Consider the following 24,554-nt stretch of genomic DNA (forward strand, 5'->3'; position numbering starts at 1 on the left):
GTTTTATCATTCATCATTTATGGGAAAATGCTCTGAAAATGGTACCAACAATATTGTCCCTCTGTGTTATCTTTATAGTTGTGGTACGGAAGTTTGAAAGATTTCTGAAAATATTTTTAACATTTTATAGTTCTCTTTCTTTATTATTCTCAAGTGACTGAAAGACACAATAATGTTAGTTCATGTCTCAATCCTTTTGTGATTTGAACCATCAACCCTTTGGTTTCTTACCTTAAGCAGTATCCACTATACCACACCGCCTCTTGCTAATGTGTGGTCAAACAATTCTGTCACACAGATGATCTGAACTGAAATACAGAATTTGGGTTTTTCAGATTGCTTAATAACATCACCACAAAAGCATTTAGTAAAGATGGACATTAAAACTTTTATTATTAATATATTCCAGCCACAACAATAAAATGTAACAAATGATCACTAGAAAAAAACTCTTCTTCCGTCAGCTGTACAATACATACAGTATCATTAAACTGGCTGCCAACAACAAAACCCCACTACAGCAATATATGTAGTGTTTTCAGCAGCATTTCACAAAATTAAAACATTATACATATGTACACATCCACATCAAATTCTCAACAAATTCACATATGTACAGTACAGTTCTGTGGCTGAATATAAATAACGTCAACTTTGTTCCTCCATTTAAAGATTCGTTTTTAAAAGAGAACTGACCGAAGTTGACAGTGGGTAGCTAGATTCAAGATTTAGGGCATACATTTAAAAATCGTAAAAAGCACATTGTTTTAAAATGTAACCTTAAAATGTAGTTTGATTTTCCTCAACAATGCTACCACTGTATTGCACACTGGGATGAAAACGGACTCACTGTGGATTTCTTGGGGTTGCAGTTTACACTGCTCTAGAGATACATCCAACCATGTCGAGTAACAGAGGTTTGGAGGTATGCTACATCTGTCAGACATTTTAACAGGTGATGTGACAGTCTAATAGAGCTCAAGCATCCTTCCCCTATCATTGCCTCTCCACAGAGGATTATCAATTTCAAGACATACCCTTGAGTGGCTTGATGGCCTTTTGATCAGGTAAAAAGAGAAATTCTGGCTTCTTTTCCCTCATAGCCACTAACACAGAAAGGAATGCACTCTGGTATGTACCAAATGCCCTGGATTCATAAAGTACAAGAATATTACAACAGTCTGAGGTAAAATATTAAAAATGTGTTCTTATTTCTATTGTAATAAAATTAACCAAATGTATCTCCGCAAATACTTTGATGTTAAGACAACATGAATGCAGTGCTGAAGACATTTGTTCTATGTCACTGTAGTAATTGTTGTCTCTTACTAAGACATCCCTGTTGGAAAAGGGCCCAAATGTTATTTCTCCTCTCAAATCATGGTATAAAAAACACTGAGTGTCCAAACTGCATGTACAAACTCAACTGTGAAGCCACTTATTCCCAAGTCCCATTTAATGAGGTTTGGGAAGTATCTTTGGGCGATGCTCAATCGTGTGCAAGAGAATCACCATGAGTCTTTCAAAGTAAATGAAAGGGAGAATCATTGTTTGAAATAAAATGAATGGCATTGATAACCAAAGGCACATTGCATTAAACCTAAGGGCACAATTATTCCACACTGCTGTCAATTCACAGAACAATAAAAAAAGTGTAAAGTACATTGTGAAATGCCTGCTGATGTTAGCAGGTAACTTCTGTATCTATAAAGCACTATGGGTGTCCAAAGGGGCCTGAGCCCCTGTGCAGTGTGCAGTAGGCCTGGAGGGCACTCTCACTCTCCAGTGTGAGGTTGAGGAATCAACATGAGCATTACAGCTTTGCTGGTCTCCCTGACAGCCCATAGTTAGATCCCCGTCGACACACCCAAAATCCATGACTGCTTGAAGAGTAAGCAGGACTGCTTCCTGCTAGAGTAGTATTTCTGAGTAGTGGCAGATATATTTCTTTGTGCATTACACCATAAATCACTCAATTGATATATAAGCCATATTCAGGCCACTGGTTCCACCTATGCTGAAACAATAAAATTAAATAAATAAACTTAAACTTTTACACCCATGCCAGTCAAATTATTTTTCCATGCTACAAAAATGGCCAGCCTTTTCAAATCCAGCTGTTTTAGATTTGGGGAAAAAGTGTTATTAATGGCTTATTTGTAACATTATTTATTATGAAAAAAGGAACAACCTTTTAGAATTTTAACTCTGGCCTGATATTAGCAAATCCACAAAATTAATATGAGGGTATGCAATGTAGCCATCGGTATTGTCTTAGTAGTTATACATTTGATTTCAAAACTTGAATCAACTGTCATGCTCTGCCATAACATTGTCCACCAAAAATATTTATCTTTATTAGCATTGGTACTTGCTTGCATTCAGGTAAATGCAATTTCCTGCCTTCCTATTCTTCAATTTTTAGTCCTAGTCACTGCAAAACAGCATCCACTTTAAAGACAAAAGAAATCTAGAACCTAACTTGCAAACTAACCAGTCTTTGCTCATTGTGATTACACAACACTGTTTTGATCCATGATCCATGAGCATTATGAATCAAGCTATAAAAAAATAATAAATAAAAAAGGTAAAGCACCATTTTTTTCAGTACTTGTTCAAAAGCAACTCTTCCAGTGAATAGCTTATAATAACATTAACGTACACCTGTCAAGTCCTACTGAGAACTTTACTGTTTCAAACCACATCAATTCCTTTACATTTGCCATGAATCTACAGTAATGTAGACCACTCTAGACACCCTCTCTTTTACTCATAATTTATTTAAGGAATGTCAAGAGATTCTTAGGCACAAACCAAATCTATCTTGTAAACATTTCTGCTATCTCATAACAGTCTGCAACATCCACTTTCCATAATGACCGGTTTCTCTTACCATGGTGTGTTCTGTATTCTTGATATTGACAAGAATGATGCTGGGAAATGCAACAAGCCTCAGATCACATAGCTTTTAGTCAAATGCATTTTTAATCCTCACCCATTAACGCACTATTTATCTGACAGGATCTGAGGGTGGTGATTAAAATTTCAGAAGCACACAAAACAATGTATTCTATCATTACTTCATTGTGGTGAGGCCATTTACTTTTTATGCTACAAGATTTAGTTATTAAACCAAGTGGGACTTTTAGTTATTATAGATCATGTTGTATGAATGCTCCTTCAAAGCAGGATTATACCAGCCCAGAGATAAAAACGTAAAAGTGTTGTTCCCCCTTTCTTGGCCATTTTAACTTTCCTAGAAAAAAAAAACTCCAACTAAAGGTGCTACAAAGCAGTTCATAAATTGTGGATATGCTAACGACTCTTATTTCTAAAAGTGCCACACTTCTGAATGCTCAGCTTTGCACAATTTCCAATATTAGAATTTCAAAGAAAAAAAGAAATTAGTGTTCAGCTAACTAATTTTGGCAACACTGTCCTTTGTTGTATATTCCCATTGGCATCAGTCATTTGTGCCAGGTTAGTCCTTAATTTTGTGGCTGAGCCAGAAGGGGGAGGTAATTTGGAGATTGAAGTTATAGCACCAGTACCCTCAGTGATCCGTTTTATGGTGGTTTTCTCCCCAGTGGGAGGTTTTGGCAAGCGTCTTCTGAGCCATGGGTGGCGAAGGGCCTGACTAGGGGTCATGCGCAGGGACGGGTCCCATTCTAGACACTGTTTGAGAAAGTCCAAGAAGAGGGGGTCGTCACAGCCCTTAAGTGCTGTCACCCAGTCTCTGCTGCTTGGTGGACCTCTGAGCTTGCCCCTACGTGACCTTCCCCCATTCAACACCACTGAGCCATCAGGTAAGGTTGTGACTGAGCAGTAACGGGGGTATCCCTTTGAACTGACAAAATTTTTGGCTCTCTTTGATGAATCCAGTAGCTTCTGGGAGGGCATACCCAGCAGCTCTATGACACATGCTAGTTGGTCCCCTTCATCTTCTCCAGGCAAGAGAGGGTACCCAGTAAGTAATTCCGCTAAGATACAACCTAGGCTCCACATATCAATTGGCATCCCATATCGGGCACCCAGAATGACCTCTGGGGCCCTGTAGAAGCGTGACTGTATGTAAGTGTAGACCCGTTGATGCTCGTAGCAGCTGGAGCCAAAGTCTATCACTTTTATCCCACTGCGCCCCTGCTGCTTCAAAAGGATATTCTCAGGCTTGAGGTCGCAGTGAATGATTCTGTTTTTGTGTAAGGAGTCGAGACACTGCAAGATGGAGTGTGCAAACTTGCGCACTAGTGGCAAACTAAAGCCCTGAAACTTGTTTTTCTTGACAAGTTCATAAAGGTTCATGCTAAGCAACTCAAACGTCATGCAGATATGGTTGCGGAATGTGAAGTTCTCCAGCATGTGGATGACATTCATGGTGGAGTCCTTATCCTGTTTGCGTAAGTGTTCCAGAATGCGAATTTCCTCAGCTGCTTGGCGATGGAATCGCTTTTCATTCCGTACCATTTTCAAGGCTACTTGCTGGTGGTTCTTGTGGTCGTAGGCCTTCACCACCTGGCCAAAACTGCCTTTACCAATAACCTTTAGTACCTCATACCTATATGCTATATGGTCATGGGGCACATGAATGTAGGAGCCCTGATCATCATCATAACCACCATTGTTTGAACCCCCAACTACACCTTGTCTTTTCTTTGCATTTGGACCTATAAAATAGATCTCAGGGTAGCTGAAGATCTCTTGGTGTTCAAACACTGAAAGTTTAGACATGTACTGTTTCATGGCCTGCTCAGGAGTCAAAGGTGCTGGCTTGGGTTTGCTTTCAGTTGATTTGATGGAAGTTGAGCTGCCTTGACGACACTGGCTGCTTTCTTGCTGCTTCTCTGGCATGGCCGGACCTGCTCTACCTAACGGTGTCAACCCATTGGGTTGTGCAGTCAGCACTGTCCGTTTGTTGCTATTCTCCTCGAACAGCTGTTGAACGTGGATCTGCTGGTGATTCCCGACGTGCAGATGGTCATTCATTGTGTGCTTATTGCCTCCAGCCTGGATAAGGTAAAACAAAAACAACATGCATCATTTGAGGATTGATTTCAAAATAAATTAAGAGAACACAGCTGATATAACTGTAAATCAACAAACCCTGAATCAACAAACAGAACTAACAAATATTGCTATAAGTGTGACTGCATCATATAATAATTATTAATTAATAATATTAATAATGTTCATCGTCTGGCTTATTATGTCTTGTATTAATTTTTTCTAAAAATCCTGTCAAACGTGCACAAACTGACAGTCACCACCATAAGCTACTACTGAATATTGTAGAAACATAATTTTCTGTAAAGTTGCTTTGTAACGATTTGTATTGTAAAAAGCGCTATACAAATAAATTTGAATTGAATTGAATTAAATTAACAAACCAAATTTAGATTTGATGCAAAACAGACTAGAACTATAGAATCTTTTGAAGGTATTGAAAATTCAACTAATTTCAACCTTAAAGTTTAAAGTGAAAGGGAGGTAACTTCAGGCCAGATAACACTACTGTTGTAAGAATGACTAACAATTTTTCCATGATTCTCTACAATAGCCTTGCATGTTGTATATGTATTTGGATACACTAAAAAAATAAGAAAAGCCTAGACAGGGTATAATTAAATGCTCTGAACCCCCCTCCCCTGAACCCCTGCCTTGTGCTGCTTTAACTGTATTTTTTTTTACATGCCCTTATTTATATAGTTGTATTTTAGATTTAATCTCTATATTTATTTTTATGCTCTACTGTTAGTATTATCTGTATGCACCAAGGGTCTGAGAGTAACGATAATTTCAATTATCTGTATGTATGTGCTGTACATGTGTAAGAATTGAAAATAAAGCAGACTTGACTTTACTTATTGGATCAAGAGGAATGAAGCCTCCTAAACTAAAGACCAGAGATCAGCACATAATATACAGAATGAAAAGAAAGGCCTGAAAGACAAAATGTGTAGAATAAAAATAGATTCGGCACTTATGTATAATCCTAAATGGTATGCCTTGCTATGTATTGACTTTGGACTGAACATGATGGGACCTTCTCACATAATCATGTAAACATTTTTTTTTCTATTTTTGCAAAAGGAATCAATGTGTTCATGACTTCATGGTTTGCATAATTTAGTTCAAAATGTTACATAACTGTTCTAAAAGATTGGTTTCTGAGGTGTTGAGTGCAATTTCTTAAACTTTCAAATGCTATTTGTTTGTAAAACAAATAGCCTTGTTTTTAGAATGGGGAAATATGCAGGCGAGGTTTTTGTTTATTAAAGGACATTAGACATGAATTTCCTGCTTTCCTGAATCTCCTGCCCGGCAAGATGCTTGCTTCCTTGAAAATGTGATTACCTCGGCATCTTGTTTTTACAAGGACATCCTGTTGCTTCAGTCAGACATTTGTGGCAAATTTCTCATTCAACACAAAAACACTTACACCTTTGAACATGACTCCCTTGACATGGCTGCAGTCCTATTATTTCAGACTAATAGTTTTAATGGATTAGTGTTTATTTTTGTGTTTTGAATGGTAATGCTCATAAATCCACTTAATTGTGCTTTATTGTCTAATCTCAGCCATGCTGTATTCACATGCAGAAAGAGTGATAATCTCGAAAACTAAATAACATATCAGGGTAATACAAGACTTTAGATTTTTTCAGATCCTTTTAATCTCAAACTATTTGTAATCCCCAGATGGTCAGTGCTGATGTTTCTACACTTCTGACTGAAGATAAAGAGTAATACCCAGCTTGAACTCTAAATCCAAGGGCTCTGATACAATCTGCTCTTAAAACACTCAATATACAGCCATATTTCTTTTCCCCTGCCTTATACAAGACAAGAGCAGTGACAATGATGCACTGTAGAACAACAAAGCTCTGGGTTAGAAAACTAAATGCCAAATCTAAATATAAATGTAACCAATAGCTGATCCTAAATCAATAAACCAGTCTTTAGGTGTCACACAAAAAAAATTACATCAATTTATTTGAGCAAATTATATAAAGCAGAGATTTATGGATTGGTTGGTCAGGGTAGTCTAAATAATTTACCAGCCACCCAAAAAAAAAATTTTTTTTGTTTTTTTTATTTTTTTTTTAGAGATTATGCATCATAGACAAGATACTCTCCCATCTTGTGTATAACTAAGAGTGAATCTGAATAAAGCGTCAATTTAATTATTCTGTACTTGGCTGCCCTGTCGGTTAATTCTAACATGATCTGGACAAGTAGGGGGTCAATGCTCACTTATTCTGCAAAATAAATATAGCCTACTGCATGATTGAAGTGCTAAAAAGCTGTGATTCAACTGCCCTTAAGGAGTTTAACTGGACTTTGAAAGATATTTCATTTTATTTTATTTATATATTTTTTTAGACAAATGCAGAGAGAAAAAGTCCCCATGTTTCATACTAAATGCCATACATGATTCGACTTAGTACGCAGACAATATAAACAAAATGTATTTTAATATCTTATAAATAATCAGCTCAATATACCGCATCAAACAATCAGATTTAATTTGTTGATGTAATCTGTTACATAACCAAGGAATAAGCCCTTTAAAATTACTGTTAACATCATCACATCATAGCTTATCATCACACCTAATTGCCATGTAAGTAATAAGTAAGGGCAAGGTGCAAGTTATAATTCCCAGTAAGATGTGAGGTTTATTTTGCATCTTCAGAAACCTAAAACAATCCTAAATGGAAGTAAAGCAAGGTCTGCATGGTCTTCACTTATTCGCTTAAACAGGGAATACATGATTATTTGCAAATGTATTTGCAGATAATCAGTTAAATGTCATTAAATATACATGTTGGTTTAAGAGCTAGATTTGCAAATACAATGCTAAAATGTAATTTGATGTAAGTTAAATAACAAATCACAGGAAATCTGTCTTGTTAGAGAAAGCAGACATACAAATGCATTTACCACGCGAGTCTGTGTCTAAATTTACCCCTATTAGAATGACAGCTAAAAAAAGAACTCCGGGGTACTTAGTCATAAATGGCATTGATCCAATTCTTGTATTTAATTCAGAATAACGTTGAATACATTTATATGAACTGCAATTCTTTAAACTTTACTAATAAACAAATTACTTGATTGTCATGCATTATGAGCTTATATATCGGAATATCCGGTTTATTATTAAAATACCATGCAAAATATCCTTGCCATGCAGACTTCAGTGTATTGTAATTTTGGATGTATAGAAATCTAGGAAATTCACTAGATTTCAGCTGTGCCGGTTGGCGTCACACTTATGGCCTGAGCATTCCCATCCCCCACTAATGGCAACACACAATACATCAGCCAATGATTCTGAGAGAGCCACTGATCATTACTACTGCTCATATTACTTTCCTCAAAAAAGAAAAAAAAAGTATTATATTTACAAAACCAATGGGTAAAGCATGCATTTTGGTTTTCAAAATGTTAAAACTACTGTTAAGGTCTTCTAATTACTGTCTGTTAAAAATGCATACCTTGCAAATAAAGTGATGATTTTGTCTTAACCATCATCAAATTTCATTTTTTACGTTTATAAACGTGTCAGACTTTCTTTTCTGTCAGAACCTTGCTTATGCACTACCAAAATCTCACAATATTGACACAATATGGACTATTACTTCAGGGCTCTGAACAATACAAGCTATAAAGCATATTGAAATGGGTGCTTGGTGGTCAGAGGAAAATTAGAAAGATTTTTTTTTAGGGGTGTCAAAGTTAATTTGTTATAACCACAATCTATCTTGTAACAATAACCTATCTTGTAACAATAACCTATCTTGCTCAGTGTGACTTGTTAGGAACTATTTTTTGTAAAAATGCAGTCAAACACAAAATTATCGCAAAAAGCACAGTATAAACAGATTTATACTATAAACAGATTTATACTGAACTGAAAATGGTTTTCTTCTGGTACATATACCTCAAACATTAATCAAAAATGTGTAGGAAAAACACATACAGCAATCTAAATACAAAGTAAATGTTTTCCACATATTTTTAATTGTTTTGAAATCAGCACACGTGACAATAAAAAAGCCTCATAATTACTTAATTTTGAAAAAACACATTATGAGAACAAATAAAGGGACATGAAAGGTGGAACTGGAAAGCAAGAAGGTTAATTTTACCGTGAGAGAGTTGCTGTTCCTGAGTGGTGGTAATGTGACGGGTGATGTGGCTTCAGTCCCGGCTCCAGCTCGGGGACCCCCCGATGCCCAGTCCTGGGGAAGACTGGAGCTGGCAAATCTCTCCCCCTTTGCCTGTTGAAAAACAGCAAAAAATTTATTTGGTAAAATGTTTACACTGCCTGTCAGTATTTTTAAAAGACAAAAGAAAACTATATCACTTATAGCACTTTTATATCATTGCTCTTTTTGTTGTTTTTGATTGCTTCCACTGTCTTCATCTGTAAGTCGCTTTGGATAAAAGCGTCTGCTAAATGAATAAATGTAAATGTAATGTAAATGAAAACTATATCCCCGTGACGTTATGCATTGATACATAAGACCGGAATGGCACTTAAACAATTGAACAACCCCACAACAAACGAAAACCAACATTAGCACGAGGAAAATCTGTAATACAGACACGCGAGCTATAAAACGGCTATTACATCTAAAGCGCTTGGTTTCTATATCTAGTCTCTATAGCAACAGTAATAACCAATAAATACAAAACGGCTGCTTTTCCATTGCTGTTTCCGGGGCTTATAGCTACTGTACTCGACCATGCAGTCAACGGCGAGCAATGAAACGAAAAGCTGCGAGCCTTACAAGCGTTATGGATCATTTAAATCGGATAAATAAGCCATTTCCTCAATCCACTCCGGAGAATAAATGAGACCGGCGTCGCTCTCTTAGATCCGGGCATTTTGTTCCTTACCAGTCGGGTGGACAGCAGGAGTAGCGCAGGGTTTCTTGGTTAACATGGCCGCTTGAGAATCACACACACACACACGCAGAAAAGCCACTTCAGAGTTTCTCCCCTCCTCCCTGTGATCTCCCACTCTGACTGCTGCTACTCCAATCAGCTACATCCAGACCTGAGCTAGCAAACTCTAGGGGCTTCTTCCTCAAACGCTACCCGATTTCGCGTTATCATCGCTTGGAAACGTGCAAAACAAACAAAGACGCAAGCATGGCTCTGTACTGCTCCGCACTTTTGGGCCTAGGACATTCTGCACAGCCCGTGGCATTCTCTCACACAAATACATTAAACGGACTATACTTTAAACCGGTTTAGGGTGTTGTCTGGACTTATCTATCAGCCTCGTTCGCCTCCACCTTCTGTACGCTTCCCTCCCCATGCGGCATGCCCTTTTCACATTTATCTGTGAATAGTAGCCTCTCTATTAATGCAATAGTGACACTTATCTTTTACAAAGGCACTAAAAACCATTAATTTGGTAGGCTACTGCTACCAATACGTATTTTTTATTTTTAGTTAGTTGTAATTATTCAAAGTTTTTATAGTAGCCCATTTCCTGTTCACCTTAGTAAATAAATGAACAAATTAATGAATGAAAGGGTCGTACTTTATATTAAATGGCCTTAACTACAATGTAATTATATTTAAATCAATCATTTGATACAATGCACTTATTTTGTACATACATGTTTTTACATTGTAATTATATATTAAAACCATATGAAGTTACATCTGTAATCAATTTCTGAAATTACATTTATAATAACACTGTTGACCCATGCCTTACACCTTAACCCACCCTTAAACCTACCCAAACCACCAAACCTGTTGCTAACCTTTCCCAAATCCCACCTCAATAGCAGCAAACGTGTTTTGTAATACAATACGATCACAATAAGTAGCCTACATTGTACTTATTTTTTTATGTAAGTACATAGTACATAGTAAGTTCATAGTAGTTAAAACTATACCCAATATAAAGTTTGACCAGTTAATTAATGAATGCATGTATGATACAAAAGTCTACTACTGAAATAAAGTTGTCATGTTAAAATGGCTTGCCATACTCCCAAAGGACTCCCAAAGTCCACCAATCACAGTCCCAAACAGCACAAATTCAGTTAGTCACACAGCTGATGCCACAAGTTTGTTTACATGTGCATACTGTACATTTTATGAGAAACCTTTTTTTTTTCATGCTTTCAGTCCTTTTTCAATCACACACAATTATAGCATGCAGTTTTGAAACTTGTTTGCTTTGGTAACATTTGTGATTAAAATGTCCTTTTGAGTTTGAAGAGTCTAAGAAAAAAGTGGATATTTCACAGTCGGAACTAGTCTTAACTACTTCTTGATTTCATGTGAACATTCACACATGAACAGATCTGTTTATTTCTTTGCCCATTTGAAAGATGTCCGGTAAAAGCCAGGTTGCCTTAAACAAACTATTGCCTTATCATTTGTAACTTTCTGCTATGTTTTATTGACCAACTAACTTTTTTTTACCACTGGTTACAAATTAACATTTTAAATCATGAACTTCCTTTTACACTTTAAGCACATTATTCTTGCAAGCCAGTTGAAATTACTGTCCACTAGAGGGTGGAGTGAGTGTGGCATATCATTACTGCCTCCACATGTACTGTACATTTAGTTCCCAAACAAGAGCCATGTATGTACATATTAGATTATGTTGCCTATTTTGATTGCTTGATTTATTTTAGTACAGTTGCATCAAATACAACACTACACAAAAATAATGTCCCATATTCCTCTTATATCACTGACTAAAGCTGCGGGTAAATTTGTAGAAATGCATCACTACAGATAAAAAAAAAAGAATCCAAGCTACATTTCAAAGCACATTCCATGGTGATTAGGTTATATGTGATGTGATTGAATCTGTGTATTATCTAAGAGACATCAAGCACTAATGATTGATCTTATTCCTCTGAGTGAGTACTGTTGTGGTTTTGAGTTTCATCAACTCAGATAATCCTATTCCAGTCTTTGAAAAGTATGGAGCCAAAAGAGTATCAATAAAGATAAAAGCACACACTACATTCACATATGCACACATAGGATTCATACATGCACACACATAATTCATAAATTCACACACAAAATTTAAAAAGCACAGAAGATTCACAAATGCTTACAAAATTCAGAAATGCACACAAAATTCAGAAATGCACACACAATTACAAATGCACTCAAGATTCACAAATGCACAGGACAAGATTCAGAAATGTATTTCTGATGCACACACACATATATCTTGATTTACAAACTGCATGTGGTCTGTGAACTTTACTGCATTTGTGTGTGAATTTTGAGATTCCTCTGACTTGGCTCGACACACAAATGCCTTTTTTTAAACAGGGAATGATCTTCAACCAATCAGATATCTCCCTTGTTTGAGCCAATCACAAGAATGCACCCCACGTGGGGGATTGTTTACTAATAAGCCAATCAGCGAACGACTCACTTTCCTCAGCGAACAACTCACTTTCCTCAATCAGCGAACGACTCACTTTCCTCAGCGAACGATTCATTTCCTCACGCAGCGAACGACTCACTTACCTCACGCAGCCGGCGACTCACTTTGCGCAGCTGGACACCCACTTTGCGCAGCAGGAGACTCACTTTCCGCAGCCGGAGAGTCACTTTCCTCTCGCAGCGAATGACTCACTTTCCTCTCGCAGCGAACGACTCACTTTCCTCACGCAGCGAACGACGAACAACTCACTTTCCTCACGAGTCACGCAGCGAACAACTCACTTTCCTTACGAGTCACGCAGCGAACGACTCCCTTTCCTCAGAGAACGATTCACTTTCCTCACCCAGCGAAGTTGAGCGAACGATTCCCTTTCCTCACGCGGCGACTCACTTTGCGCAGCAGGAGACTCACTTTCCGCAGCCGGTAGAGTCACTTTCCTCTCGCAGCGAACGACTCACTTTCCTCACGCAGCGAACGATGAACGACTCACTTTCCTCACGAGTCACGCAGCGAACGACTCACTTTCCTTACGAGTCACGCAGCGAACGACTCCCTTTCCTCAGAGAACGATTCACTTTCCTCACCCAGCGAAGTTGAGCGAACGATTCCCTTTCCTCACGCGGCGACTCACTTTGCGCAGCCGGAGAGTCACTTTCCTCTCTCAGCGGACCACTGACTCTCTCTTCATGTTGGGACAGAATATTATAATTAAAATGACTTCTATATTGCATCCAAAAGAATATTTAGATATACTTAAAATATTCAAAAAGGTGTAATTTTTTTTTTTTTTTTTACTTTCATTAAAATATTTCAATAAAATGAAATAATTGCCCATTGCATTGCAAATTTATGAATCCATGGTTAACTTTTTTTCTGCAGTCACAGTATAGGTTATATGTATTGAGACATTTTTAAATTTATATTTTGTAAAAAATAATAAAAAATAAACCTGAATTGTAATCTAAACATCTGTATTTCCATACAATTTCATAAATAGGCTGTGTGAACGTGTTGATTGGTTTAAAAGTAAACAACCACGTGGAGTGTGTTCTTGTGATTGGCTAAAAGAAGGGAGACATCTGATTGGTTGCTGATCATTCCATGCATTTGTGTGTTGAGCCAAGTCAGAGGAGTCTCAAAATTCACACACAAATGCAGTGAAGTTCACAGACCGCAAGCAGTTTGTAAATCAAGATATATGTGTGTGTGCATCAGAAATACATTTCTGAATCTTGTTCTGTACATTTGTGAATCTTGAGTGCATTTGTAAATGTTGTTTTTATTTCTGAATTGTGTGTGTATTTCTGAATTTTGTGTGCATTTCTGAATTTTTTATGCATTTGTGAATCTTCTGTGCTTTTTAAATTTTGTGTGTGCATTTGTAAATTTTGTGCACATTTGTGTATCCTGTGTGTGTATTTATTGTGCTTTTTAAATTTTGTGTGTGCATTTGTAAATTTCGTGCACATTTGTGTATCCTGTGTGTGTATTTATGAATCATGTGTGTGCATGTATGAATCCTGTGTGTGCATATGTGAATGTAGTGTGTGCATTTATCTTTATTGAGACTCTTTTGGCTCCATAGAAAAGTGGTCTATCCCAAAATTCTTGCACAGCACTGAATAGGAATTAGTTATTTTAGAGAACTGTTGAATCTGGCTTCACTTTCAGCCTCTAAAACAAACAAAAAGCAAGGTTCAGCTTACAAAATGTACACTCTTTAAAAATGCAAAATAAAAACAACTCGCAATCATCTCCCACATCCATCCCCCCAGGAAGCAAGCTAGTGTAGTGTCACATGTCAGGCTGTGGTCAGAAGGGAGCAGGGTATGCTGGGATGGCTGTCATGGCATTTGTCACTGCAGTTACTGGGAAACATCAGGAGGCACTATGTAAGGAATTGGGGCTCTGATAACAGGATTGGGTCACTTTAAACAGGGAGTGTAAGAAGGGCTGATCTAGGAGTAGTGTTAATTCTCACTTTATTGCCTTGTAGTTTCTGATAGTGTGATAGCAAAGAGCTGACAGAACCCATTTGCTGAGGCATAGCCATGCAATCACTGGCATGGCACTCAAAAGACCTGCAGAAGTGCGATAGCAATAGAATCATTGGGGTTATTTGCAGTTGAGTTCCTCCGCTGCTTATGTAAATACTGACATGCTTTTGCTTTCTATTAACAAACAAAGGGACTTTAAACCCCATTCTCAGATACCCCCTTTACTAGGCCAAATCTACTATGATATTTGTACCAAATGTCTTATGGCAGAAGTTCTCAACCATGGGGCCTGGGTCTATGAGGGCTCTAGAAGCATTCCAGGGTGCCTTGGGATGTTATTACAAAAAATAGAGTAGTTTTTTATTTTGCCAAAATGGTTTTGGAGGGCTGAAACCTTTTTCCAAAAGTGTGTTTTGGCTTGTCAGCATCTATTTTTTTTTTTTGTGTGTACACAATGTGGATAAGCTACAGCAAGTAAACATGTCAACAGTGTTGACACTAGGCTGAGTTGACAATATTAATTTCTCATTCAAAAAATTCCTTTATAGAAAAACTGATATTGATGCTCAAGTCCCCAAATCAGTCTTAGTCTATACTGATGCAATAACAAAACATTATTAAAGGGGGGGTGAAATGCTCGTTTTCACTCAATATCCTGTTAATCTTGAGTACCTATAGAGTAGTACTGCATCCTTCATAACTCCAAAAAGTCTTTAGTTTTATTATATTCATAAGAGAAAGATAGTCTGTACCGATTTTTTCCAGAAAAACACGAGCGTCTGTAGGCGTGACGTGTGGGCGGAGCTAAAGAATCACGAGAGCCTGTAGGCTTTTGCGCTGATAGCGTTTGGAAGCTGTGACATTACCTGAGGACAAAACCAACCAAAACAAACCATTGCTAACAGTCAGATTCAGCGTATATTTATGATCCAGAGGCTGAAATTTAACAAGAGCAGCAGCAACAACAGCGGCTCTATGTGGTATGTACTGAAACTGTATATATATTTGCTTAGCGGTTTTGGAAAATGATTAAGTTCCACTTTGTCGTTTTTTTTTTTTTTTTTTTTTTTTTTTTTTAGCTGTACATGTGGAAAGTGCAGTTTGATGACAACATCGCATGTTGTTTACTTGATGTGCTTACACGCCGACAGCTAAGTTAACAACACAGAGATATTTGAAGCCGTTTCACTCACCGCATGCGGTTCCAACACACGATTGTGACCCTTTTTCGTTGGGACTGCATTATCCTTAAGAAATAAACGATGTGCAAATCCGTCGTCAAACTGGGCCTTGTTTGTAAAACAAGCATCTTCGAAATACAGGGGAACAAACACAAACACTTACACAACTCCGTTGATGCTCTGTAAAAATAAACTCCATCCACTGGTCCCTTAATGCTGTTTCTCTTTAGGTAATCTGTGCAGGGTTGTCTTGCCCTGGCAACCAAAAACACACTCCTTTTGTGACATTTCGCGATGCTCTCGCTCTGAGCCTCTAATCAGTGAAGTCTGTTGTGCTCTCAGTGCTGTGCTATACGGGAGCGCGCGCTCTTCCGGCAGACGCGCCCTCAGGACCCATATAAGGAAATTCCGCTCCATCTAACGTCACACAGAGCCATACTCGAAAAAAACTTTCCGAAACTTGTGACAAACCGGAAGTAGTATTTTTGGAACAGAAATACTCCTTTAATCATACAACTTAATTTTTGAAACTTTGTCCATGTTTAGCATGGGAATCCAACTCTTTAACAGTGTAAAAAACTCAGTATGCATGAAATAGCATTTCACCCCCCCTTTAAACATAATTTGTAATGCACCTGCCATGCAATAATTGTTACATTTGATATGTAACAAAGTTTCAGCTTTTATTTAAATACATACCATAAATGTCATTTTAGCACAATATAACTATAAGTTATGGCACTAGTTTCAACCGTAGAAAGATATCAATAAAACACAGCTTGTAAACAATGTCACATAATGTTACCTCTAATTTACCTTGAGAAAGCCATTCAGTGTTCATGACTCATTAATTTGAAAAAATAAACCCAGAAAGAATCACTTTATATCACATATATGCCCTGTATTACATATTCATAATTTTTTAATATATTTTTACTTAACCTGGGTAACGTCAGTGTATCATTAAAAAGTGGATATGAAAGCGTACTAATGTGTAATTAAAAACATTTGTATGTTATTACATTTAAGTGTTTAATTATTAAATACATTTAATTTGTTAACTGATTATTAAATAAACATTATTTTCAGGTTAAGCTAAATAAAAACATTAATTTTGGTTTCTAAAAAATGACTTGTAAGACAAAGACTTTGATCTTTACGGGATAAGTGATTTCCTGAGGAACACCACATTAGCAGGTTGCTGTTTTTCATACATAATTTCTTAAAATTTTATCTGGAATACAATATATACAATACAATAATACAACAACAAACAAATATGGGAAAAAAAACTGAATGAATGGATGGATGAAGGTGCAACAGTTCATAAATGGTTGTGTACAAAACACTAGAAAATTGTTGGAAATATGCATGCAAAAAGTAAAAAAAGAAAAAAAAGAAAACGAAAAAAATAGACATAGTTTAGAGTTCATAGATATCTACATAATAACATATTACTAACTGCTCCCATAAGACAATATATATATATATATATATATATATATATATATATATATATTAAACCACTAACCTGGCAAACGTTTGGCAAACCCAGTGATTATTTCATCATTAAAAGTACTCCAGGTGTCAGTCCAGTAGCTTGTAAACATGACTTTGTTATCAGTATGGTCGACTGATTAAAAAAATGCTGTGACCCCTTACTCTAGGAAGTTCTGTAAAGCCAGTCAAATAAATTAGAGCTCTCAAGATTGAGAAAGTACTTCCTAGTTTTGTAAGCAATATGCATCAGATGATTAGCAAACAGATTGTGGGAGGGCCGTCTGAGGCGCAGACTACGGCTATGATAACAGACTCATAAAATGGTAGCCCCTTCTTTGTACAATGATGTCTTCTTGTACGTACACCATCAGCTTAGAGGGAGGATGCAACATGCAAGCCTTGGTCTATATTTAGTTGCTTTACTTTTAGAACTGCTGGAGCATCCAGGCATCAGAACGCTACTCTAGGAATCTGTGGAGATTCCAAACTGAGCTTTCTCCGCTTGGCAACATGCTCAGTGAGGCACATGGATGCAGTGACAGCCTTCAGAATATGGGGATAAATATGCAGCTAACACAGATAGCTGGTTCATGCAACATCACATAATACAGTATATGCCAGTATCATGTATTGCTCTCATATGTACAGCTTGCTTTGTATAAGTCAAGTTTATTTTATTTCAGGTTCAGATTTGCAGTGCGCATATAACCTATTTTTAACCTTTTATCCTGTCAGTACTAGCTTGTTCTATACATACTGCTATACGTTTCTGGCTGATAAACATACCATATAAAGCATTTTTCTTTACTACTCATCTTGCAAAAAGGACAAAAGAAACACAAAAGCGGTCTGTTAAAAGCCTGAATGAACCAAAGTTCCCCCCTGGTGACTAATTAAAGTGTGTATAACCTCACCTGCTCTGCTGTAACAATAATGAACCCAGCAGACAAAACACTTCATAATAATATCCAGTCCTGGGGACAGATAGGGGAAGTATACACATGAGAGCTTTTCAAAAGCACCCATACACACCTGAGAGTTTTTACTGTTTCCATCATGTTCCGTAACTCAAAAATATGCTATGTTGTCAGTTCTGTACACACATGCTTTATTCCAAAACCTAGTGAAATCTTGGTGAAAAAAGAATTACAAGAGGGCAGATGAGGAATCCTGTTGACTGATATGAAACTTTTACATTTTTGAGCTGTGTATTTCTATGCTTATTAGAGTATCATACCTTTAGCTTAGCAGCATGCTAACAATCTCAATAAGAATGAATTGTCAGGAGTTGTGCAGATTATCATTTTGTTGTTTTTGTGGCACATGTGGTTGGTGCCACATAAAGCATTAAAATGGTCACTTATTAGGTTACTTGGCATTTAGGAAGCTGCTTTTAAAGCCAGCTGTTTATGTTTTCAGTAGACATCAAGTCATTTAACTAGATTTAGGAAGAGAAATATAATTTCCTTGTGTTTACCATACACAAAAACCTCTCATCCGTCATTGAAAGACTCAACAGATGTACAGCAATTAAACTCCAGTACTCTGCACTATTATATATGAACATATATGAAATAATCCACCAACTCTTAAACCATTTCAGTCAGGTACCAGTGCAGAAACGGTTAATAAAACCTATAATATTCATGTGAATATTAGCATAAAGCTCAAAACAGGTGGCAGGTGTATCTCAGAGCCGTTTTGGCCAATTAGGATTTTTGGGCCATAACAAAAGCACAGATGGCTGAAGTACCATTTCCATCTGGTTAATAATACAATCAGGTTTATGAAATGAGCTTGTGTACTGTTTAGTGATTCGATCTGTTGTCAGCCCCTCACATCAATGGCAAAAAATCAATAGATACTGGGCTGGAGAGCTGTCTGGCAAATCAACACTCCTGACACACAGCTTGACTGATGAGAGACTCACAAAATGGTGGCTGGTTACATAACAAATGAGTCATGTACACACGTTAGACTATATTTGCATGCACACTCCCTGCCCACGCAGAGTGTCTGGGCAAATATAAACATGCGATCGCACAAAAAGACTGGGTTATGAATAATAAATAAAAAATGAAGTTTACCTATGAGAATAGACAGTGACTTAAACTGTTTGTAGGGAATTACCTCAACCGACAGTACTTCCCCGTTTCCATGAATTAACTTTGAAATATAACACATTAGGTAGTTTTCTTGTATTCTTGTAAGCTGTTTATATTGGCACACGAAGTGTAACTGAGCATGACTTGCAGGAGAATATAAAGAAAAAAATGTCAGTAGCTGAAATATGAAAAATATGTCTGTCTCCTCAGATAATTGCAATTTTCAGAATAAAATCTCAACACTGACATGTACAAACAGACATTCACTTTCCGTACTCATTCACATTGTCTTTCTTTCTCTCTGTGTACAGTACATTACAGATCCGTCTCCCAAAGAAAGTTCCCTGAGGCAATAGAGCATATTTTTGTCAGCTCCGCTGTCATACATTCACCCACACTGCATATATTTAGCAAGGTTTATTTTTAAAGCCATCTGGTGGATTTTTGTAGAAAAGCTTGGAAATGCCTCTGAAAAATCATCAGTACTATTCAAAGTAGCACTGAATCAAATATGATACATATATAAGATGCGAGGCAGTGACTCAAACAGTTTCATGCAACAAAGTCTAACCATGCTATAAATGACTATTTTTTCACATGCTTTCACACTGTTTTCTCATATACTCACATATATGTCAAGAGTATTGCATAAATGTATTAATGGCCGGAAGAATCTAAATTGTTTGAAATAAACAATTTCAAACATAAGGCTTTTGTGTTTTGCATGTATGGGTAACGGTTTGTCACTGTTCGAATGAAGGGTTTCATGTATCTTCATTTGTGCATTGGATCCAAAGCTCTCAGGCAACATTAACCATGCTTGAATAGTTCAGTGCCTTGAGCTAAAGGTGGAATCATCTCTCATTCCTACTATTCCTTGCCTCTGACACCTACATTCCCAGTATTTCCTGCCTCTGGGAAACCCCTCTGGCTAGAACACTTCTGTATGGTTTTGCCTATTGACAACAGTGAAGGAGGTGTTCATTGTTGCCACATTGGAAACCTTGGCTACATTCATTCAAAGTCTTGTCTCGTCCCTAAATTCAGTCAAACTCTTCCCCCCATTGTCACCATGGCTGCTAGTGCAACATCTGGCCTGTATAACGTGTCCAAACGGATTGATTACAGAGGGAGCTGACTAACAAAGCATGCATTTGTCTAAGTCTGTTGCAGTAATCCAGTGTAAGCCACTTTAGAGACCATGTAAAGAACGATGGATTTCAGCGCAACACGCTGCACATATGTTCTCTTGGGCACACAATAGTATTGTGCATGTTTAAAGAGCCATCATTGAGCCCATCTGTAATATTGTTTACACCGGCTACACAAACTACAGAGACCAGTCCAGGACTGTGCAAATAATGGGTTGCCTGGCAACAATGAATCTTGATTATCAGCCTGAGTAGCTCAAGGCCTTGTTTACATCCCACAACAGCAATAGTTTACAAGACAGGAATGGGTCTAGTTCAAATTACAATTTGTTTTTGATATTTACATTCAAGGCTATTGTAGTCATGCCGGTGGTTGGTAACATGCCTCCTTCTTTGGCATAGCTACAACAGCATAGCTAAAACAAAAGAAGTCCAAGCTTGAAATGGCTCTTTGCACATCTTTTGATCGATGAAGTTGAAGGCTCAATTAGCCACAATGTTGTCTTACAAACAAGGTAAACTACAGACCTGTGGACCAATCAGCTCATTAGACAATTGATGAATAGGCTGTAACATCCAATAATATCTTCTGTGACTGTGGGGGTGGTGCTAACATAAAAGTGCCATCTGCACAATTGAAAAGAGACACCAGACCCCCAACATGAGACGCAGCATCACATTTTTTATATCCCCCATTGCTGATTAACTGTCACTCTTCAATCAAGTTGAAATTGGAAATGGCAAACAAACAGAAAAAACAATTTATTTTTCAAAATGTCAAATTATTTTTAGTGTAATGTGAATTAATGTCTGTATTAACAAAAATGATATGGGTGTTTAAATATTTATAACCCAGACAGGCAGCAACTTGTATGCTGAGGTACGGTACACATCAAAACTGGCATTCACTGTATAAAGTCATTAATTCATAAAAAATAAACAAAAATCCTCTAGCCGGAGGGAAGGCAGAAAATGGCATCCATCAAACTAATTTCCCTTGGCACCAACACAAAAGAACAACCTAGCTGACTACAAACTCAGTACTTTAGTGTCAGGTGGGAAGCCACTGAAATGCTTCAGTGAAGCTAATAAATTGACAATGCAAGGTTATGAACTACCACAGCCACTCCTGCTAGGGTAAAAAATATTTTAGAATTTCCTTTTTGTTTCCAGTTTTGTTTGCACTCTCATTCAATCCACCAGAGTAACCATAATGGAGTATAATGTGCAATTTTGGTCACAATGATGATGTGATCACAGTATAATCAACTGGAGATAAGCATAAGGTGTGGCTCCCTTTTGCTCTTTCTTTATCTCATTATTTTCCTTTCAGTCTGAGTCTTATCTGATGCTCATTTTTTTTTTTTTAGCAAACATGAACTCAGGCAAATATTTAACACCAGGCCCAAAGAGTGTCATCGAAACGGAAGAAAATTCCATATTGAAATACAATGACTCACCAAAACCTTTGAGATGCATCCTTAGCCATCATTTTGCTGTCATCAAACAGTAGCTGTGCTTCTTACATGAAGGCTGGTCCAAAACTGAAGCAAGTTAATTATGCAGCCACCTCAGATACTGTGTTTTCACCAGATTCTAAGACAGCATTATTACAACTTTCAGTGGAATGTCCTGAAGCACTGTTTATATGATAACTGTATTTGTGCCTATGTGCCCTGTTCTGAACCACTTAGGATGCTGCTTCAGGATGCCAGCTAGAATTAGAATTAATAAGTAATAAAAGTTTTTATTATTTTTTATCTTTATTAGGGGAAATACTTTGTGTCTCTCTTATTGCCAATAAAGGTAAATAGTTCCACCTTTGCGAGTTCCAATGTGACAGAGCACTCAATCTTAATCTCAGTGCTTGTAATTAAGGAGCATTTCTAATCTTCTGCTCCTGCATTTTCCCAAGAGAGTCATATTGATTTCTTATTCAGTGCTGCCTTATTTGGAATTCACAAATTGACACCAAGTCCATTTATTAAAACCACCTCTGTTACGCTCCAATTTTTCTTAAAGCTGTCCCTTGCTTACCTTAAAAGATGTGCCTTAGATGAAGGATCATAAGTGAAGGCTTTAAACACATCTTGTCACATTCTTCACTGATGGACATCGACCGTCTCAAACAGGCTAAAAATCCAACTGGTTTCCTGTTCATTCTTCAATTCTGTTGGATAAAAATGTGTTATTGAAGAGAAAACAAAAAAAGACATACATCAGATGATGCAGTTTGGACCCATTGGATTTCTGAGGAGCTTGAGACTTGTTACCTCACATATGATCACCGAAGCCTTCTGTTAGCACAGCTCAAATGGCCAGGGCATGAGTACAGAGTAGATGTGTGACAAAGTAAAATTACACTGCTTAACAATTGATGGGGTTGAAAACGAAAATGTGTGTGTGCGAGAAAGACGCTCAACTTAACTCCTCCTTCCAAAGTAATGAGTACTGTCACTCTGTAATTGATCCACTGTATGGACCACCCTTTTCTGGGTTTGATCTTCTACTACTCAGCTCAACAGATATATTTTCACAGAGCATGAAGAAACCTACTCTGTGTCACACTAGTTAAACAACAGGATTAACAGTCTATCAATCAGCACTCATTCAGTCAAGAGAAACGTATCTGTTTACTTATAAATGATAGCAAAGCTTCTGCAGAATTTTTTTTTAATTTAGGTTAGCATGAGAAAATAACTGTACCATACAAATACTAGTATGTGCAACCTGTTACGAAGTTGATTCCAATTTTGTAATGGTCAAAGGGACAGGTTATGGTCCTGTATGTCAGAATGGGGGAGGAGGACATTTGTTCACTGACTGCCATGTGACAGTAGGAGTGTTCTTAAAAGAATAGTTAAACCAAAAATGTCAATTCTTTTATCATCTTGATACTCACGATAGAATTTCAATTTTGTGTAACACTGAAACATAAAACTTAAAGACTGTTACAAGCAAAATCATAACAAAAAGATACATACAAATAGTTATTGCACTCCTCTACTTTACCTCAATCTCCAGACACTGATCACCATATCAGTCTTAAGCCACTGCTGCTGGTCATTCCTTATAATTATATGACCCTTGGCTAGCAGCAATCAGTGCTTCCCGTGACACTTTTTAGTTTCTGTTTATCATCTTATTTGTTATCATTTTATACAGATCTGAAAGTTTTTATGCTCAATCAGACTTTCTTACATTATCTCAGATTGCCACAGGAAGAGGTTCACACTAGCTTATATAAACAACCAGACAGAGTTAAAAATGGTGTTGCAGTCAGAGACAAAAATTAAACCCAAACAGCTTTGCTAAATGTATCATCTAAGATTATTCTTACTGCCCCATAAAACAAACACTGGATCAGTTTAAAATAATATGGTTAAGGCTTTTCTAGTCTCGGCATCTAGCGTCTTAGATTATTTTATTTTCATTATTTTCAGGCTACACCAAATAGACAGCAGACCAGACCAGAGTCTTATTAATGCATGACAGGGTTTAATACATCTGGCCCTATACAGGCTGGCCATGGAGCAGCTTTGAGCTAAAATAAAAATAAGCAGAGCTTTAGCGCACCTGACATGCCAACCAAAAAAAAAAAAAAAAACATTAAATGTTTGGGAGAAATGTGATTTACAGAAAGTATGAGAGCTCCCCAGGGCCAGTTGTATGTGGTACTGGTGCTCCCACTAAATGGACATACATCTATAAGCAGGTGGTCTACCTAGCCTGGTGGCCATTTTGGGATGGAAAACTAATCACTTACACCGTGGACACTTTATTCACCAGAGCTATTTAGTGACTACAGAAAATCCATGAAAAGAATGGACAGTTTTCATGCATGCCACCCGAGCTGCTCTCTGCTTCTCAAGTTACACCACTAAATGCTGGAGGGTTGCTCATATAAGAGCGTTGTGTTCAAACCCAAGAAATGTTTTTTTGTACAGCTCACAGGAGTTCACACTGTCTCTTTACTTACAAGAATGTCACACGACAATACTATGCAAAAAATTCAGAAAAGAAACCCACAAACAATGTATGCACTATATGTGCAGTAGTAATATAAGTAGTCTCAGCCTCATACTTTACAGCCATGGACCATTGGCTGAACGTCTGATACATATCGTGCACAAAATTGGAAACACTTCAGGAGTTTCAAAGTCATCTGA

The 24,554-nt window shown here is 37.3% G+C and overlaps 1 protein-coding gene across 2 annotated transcripts; it reads right to left on the reverse strand.

Moving 5' to 3' along the window:
• Nucleotides 1-363: 363 nt before the first annotated feature.
• LOC113064140 (dual specificity tyrosine-phosphorylation-regulated kinase 2) lies at nt 364-22,780 on the reverse strand. 2 transcript variants are annotated; one of them, XM_026234734.1, is made up of 4 exons: nt 22,659-22,780; nt 22,423-22,555; nt 9,153-9,284; nt 364-5,004 (listed from the first exon to the last, which is right to left on the reverse strand). In XM_026234734.1, exon 4 carries the CDS (start codon nt 4,981-4,983, stop codon nt 3,412-3,414), a length of 1,572 nt encoding a protein of 523 aa, XP_026090519.1. In that variant the 5' UTR covers nt 4,984-5,004; nt 9,153-9,284; nt 22,423-22,555; nt 22,659-22,780; the 3' UTR covers nt 364-3,411. The 2 variants fall into 2 exon arrangements, with proteins under 2 accessions (XP_026090519.1, XP_026090527.1); XM_026234742.1 differs by lacking the exons at nt 22,423-22,555; nt 22,659-22,780 and adding an exon at nt 9,798-9,905.
• Nucleotides 22,781-24,554: the final 1,774 nt, after the last annotated feature.

The sequence above is a fragment of the Carassius auratus genome, chromosome 4 (genome assembly GCF_003368295.1).
Source record: "Carassius auratus strain Wakin chromosome 4, ASM336829v1, whole genome shotgun sequence".
NCBI lineage: Eukaryota > Metazoa > Chordata > Actinopteri > Cypriniformes > Cyprinidae > Carassius > Carassius auratus.

Excerpts from the sequence above, each read along its gene's own strand:
- LOC113064140 (XM_026234734.1), bottom strand. The coding sequence starts at position 4,983 with ATGAATGACCATCTGCACGTCGGGAATCACCAGCAGATCCACGTTCAA.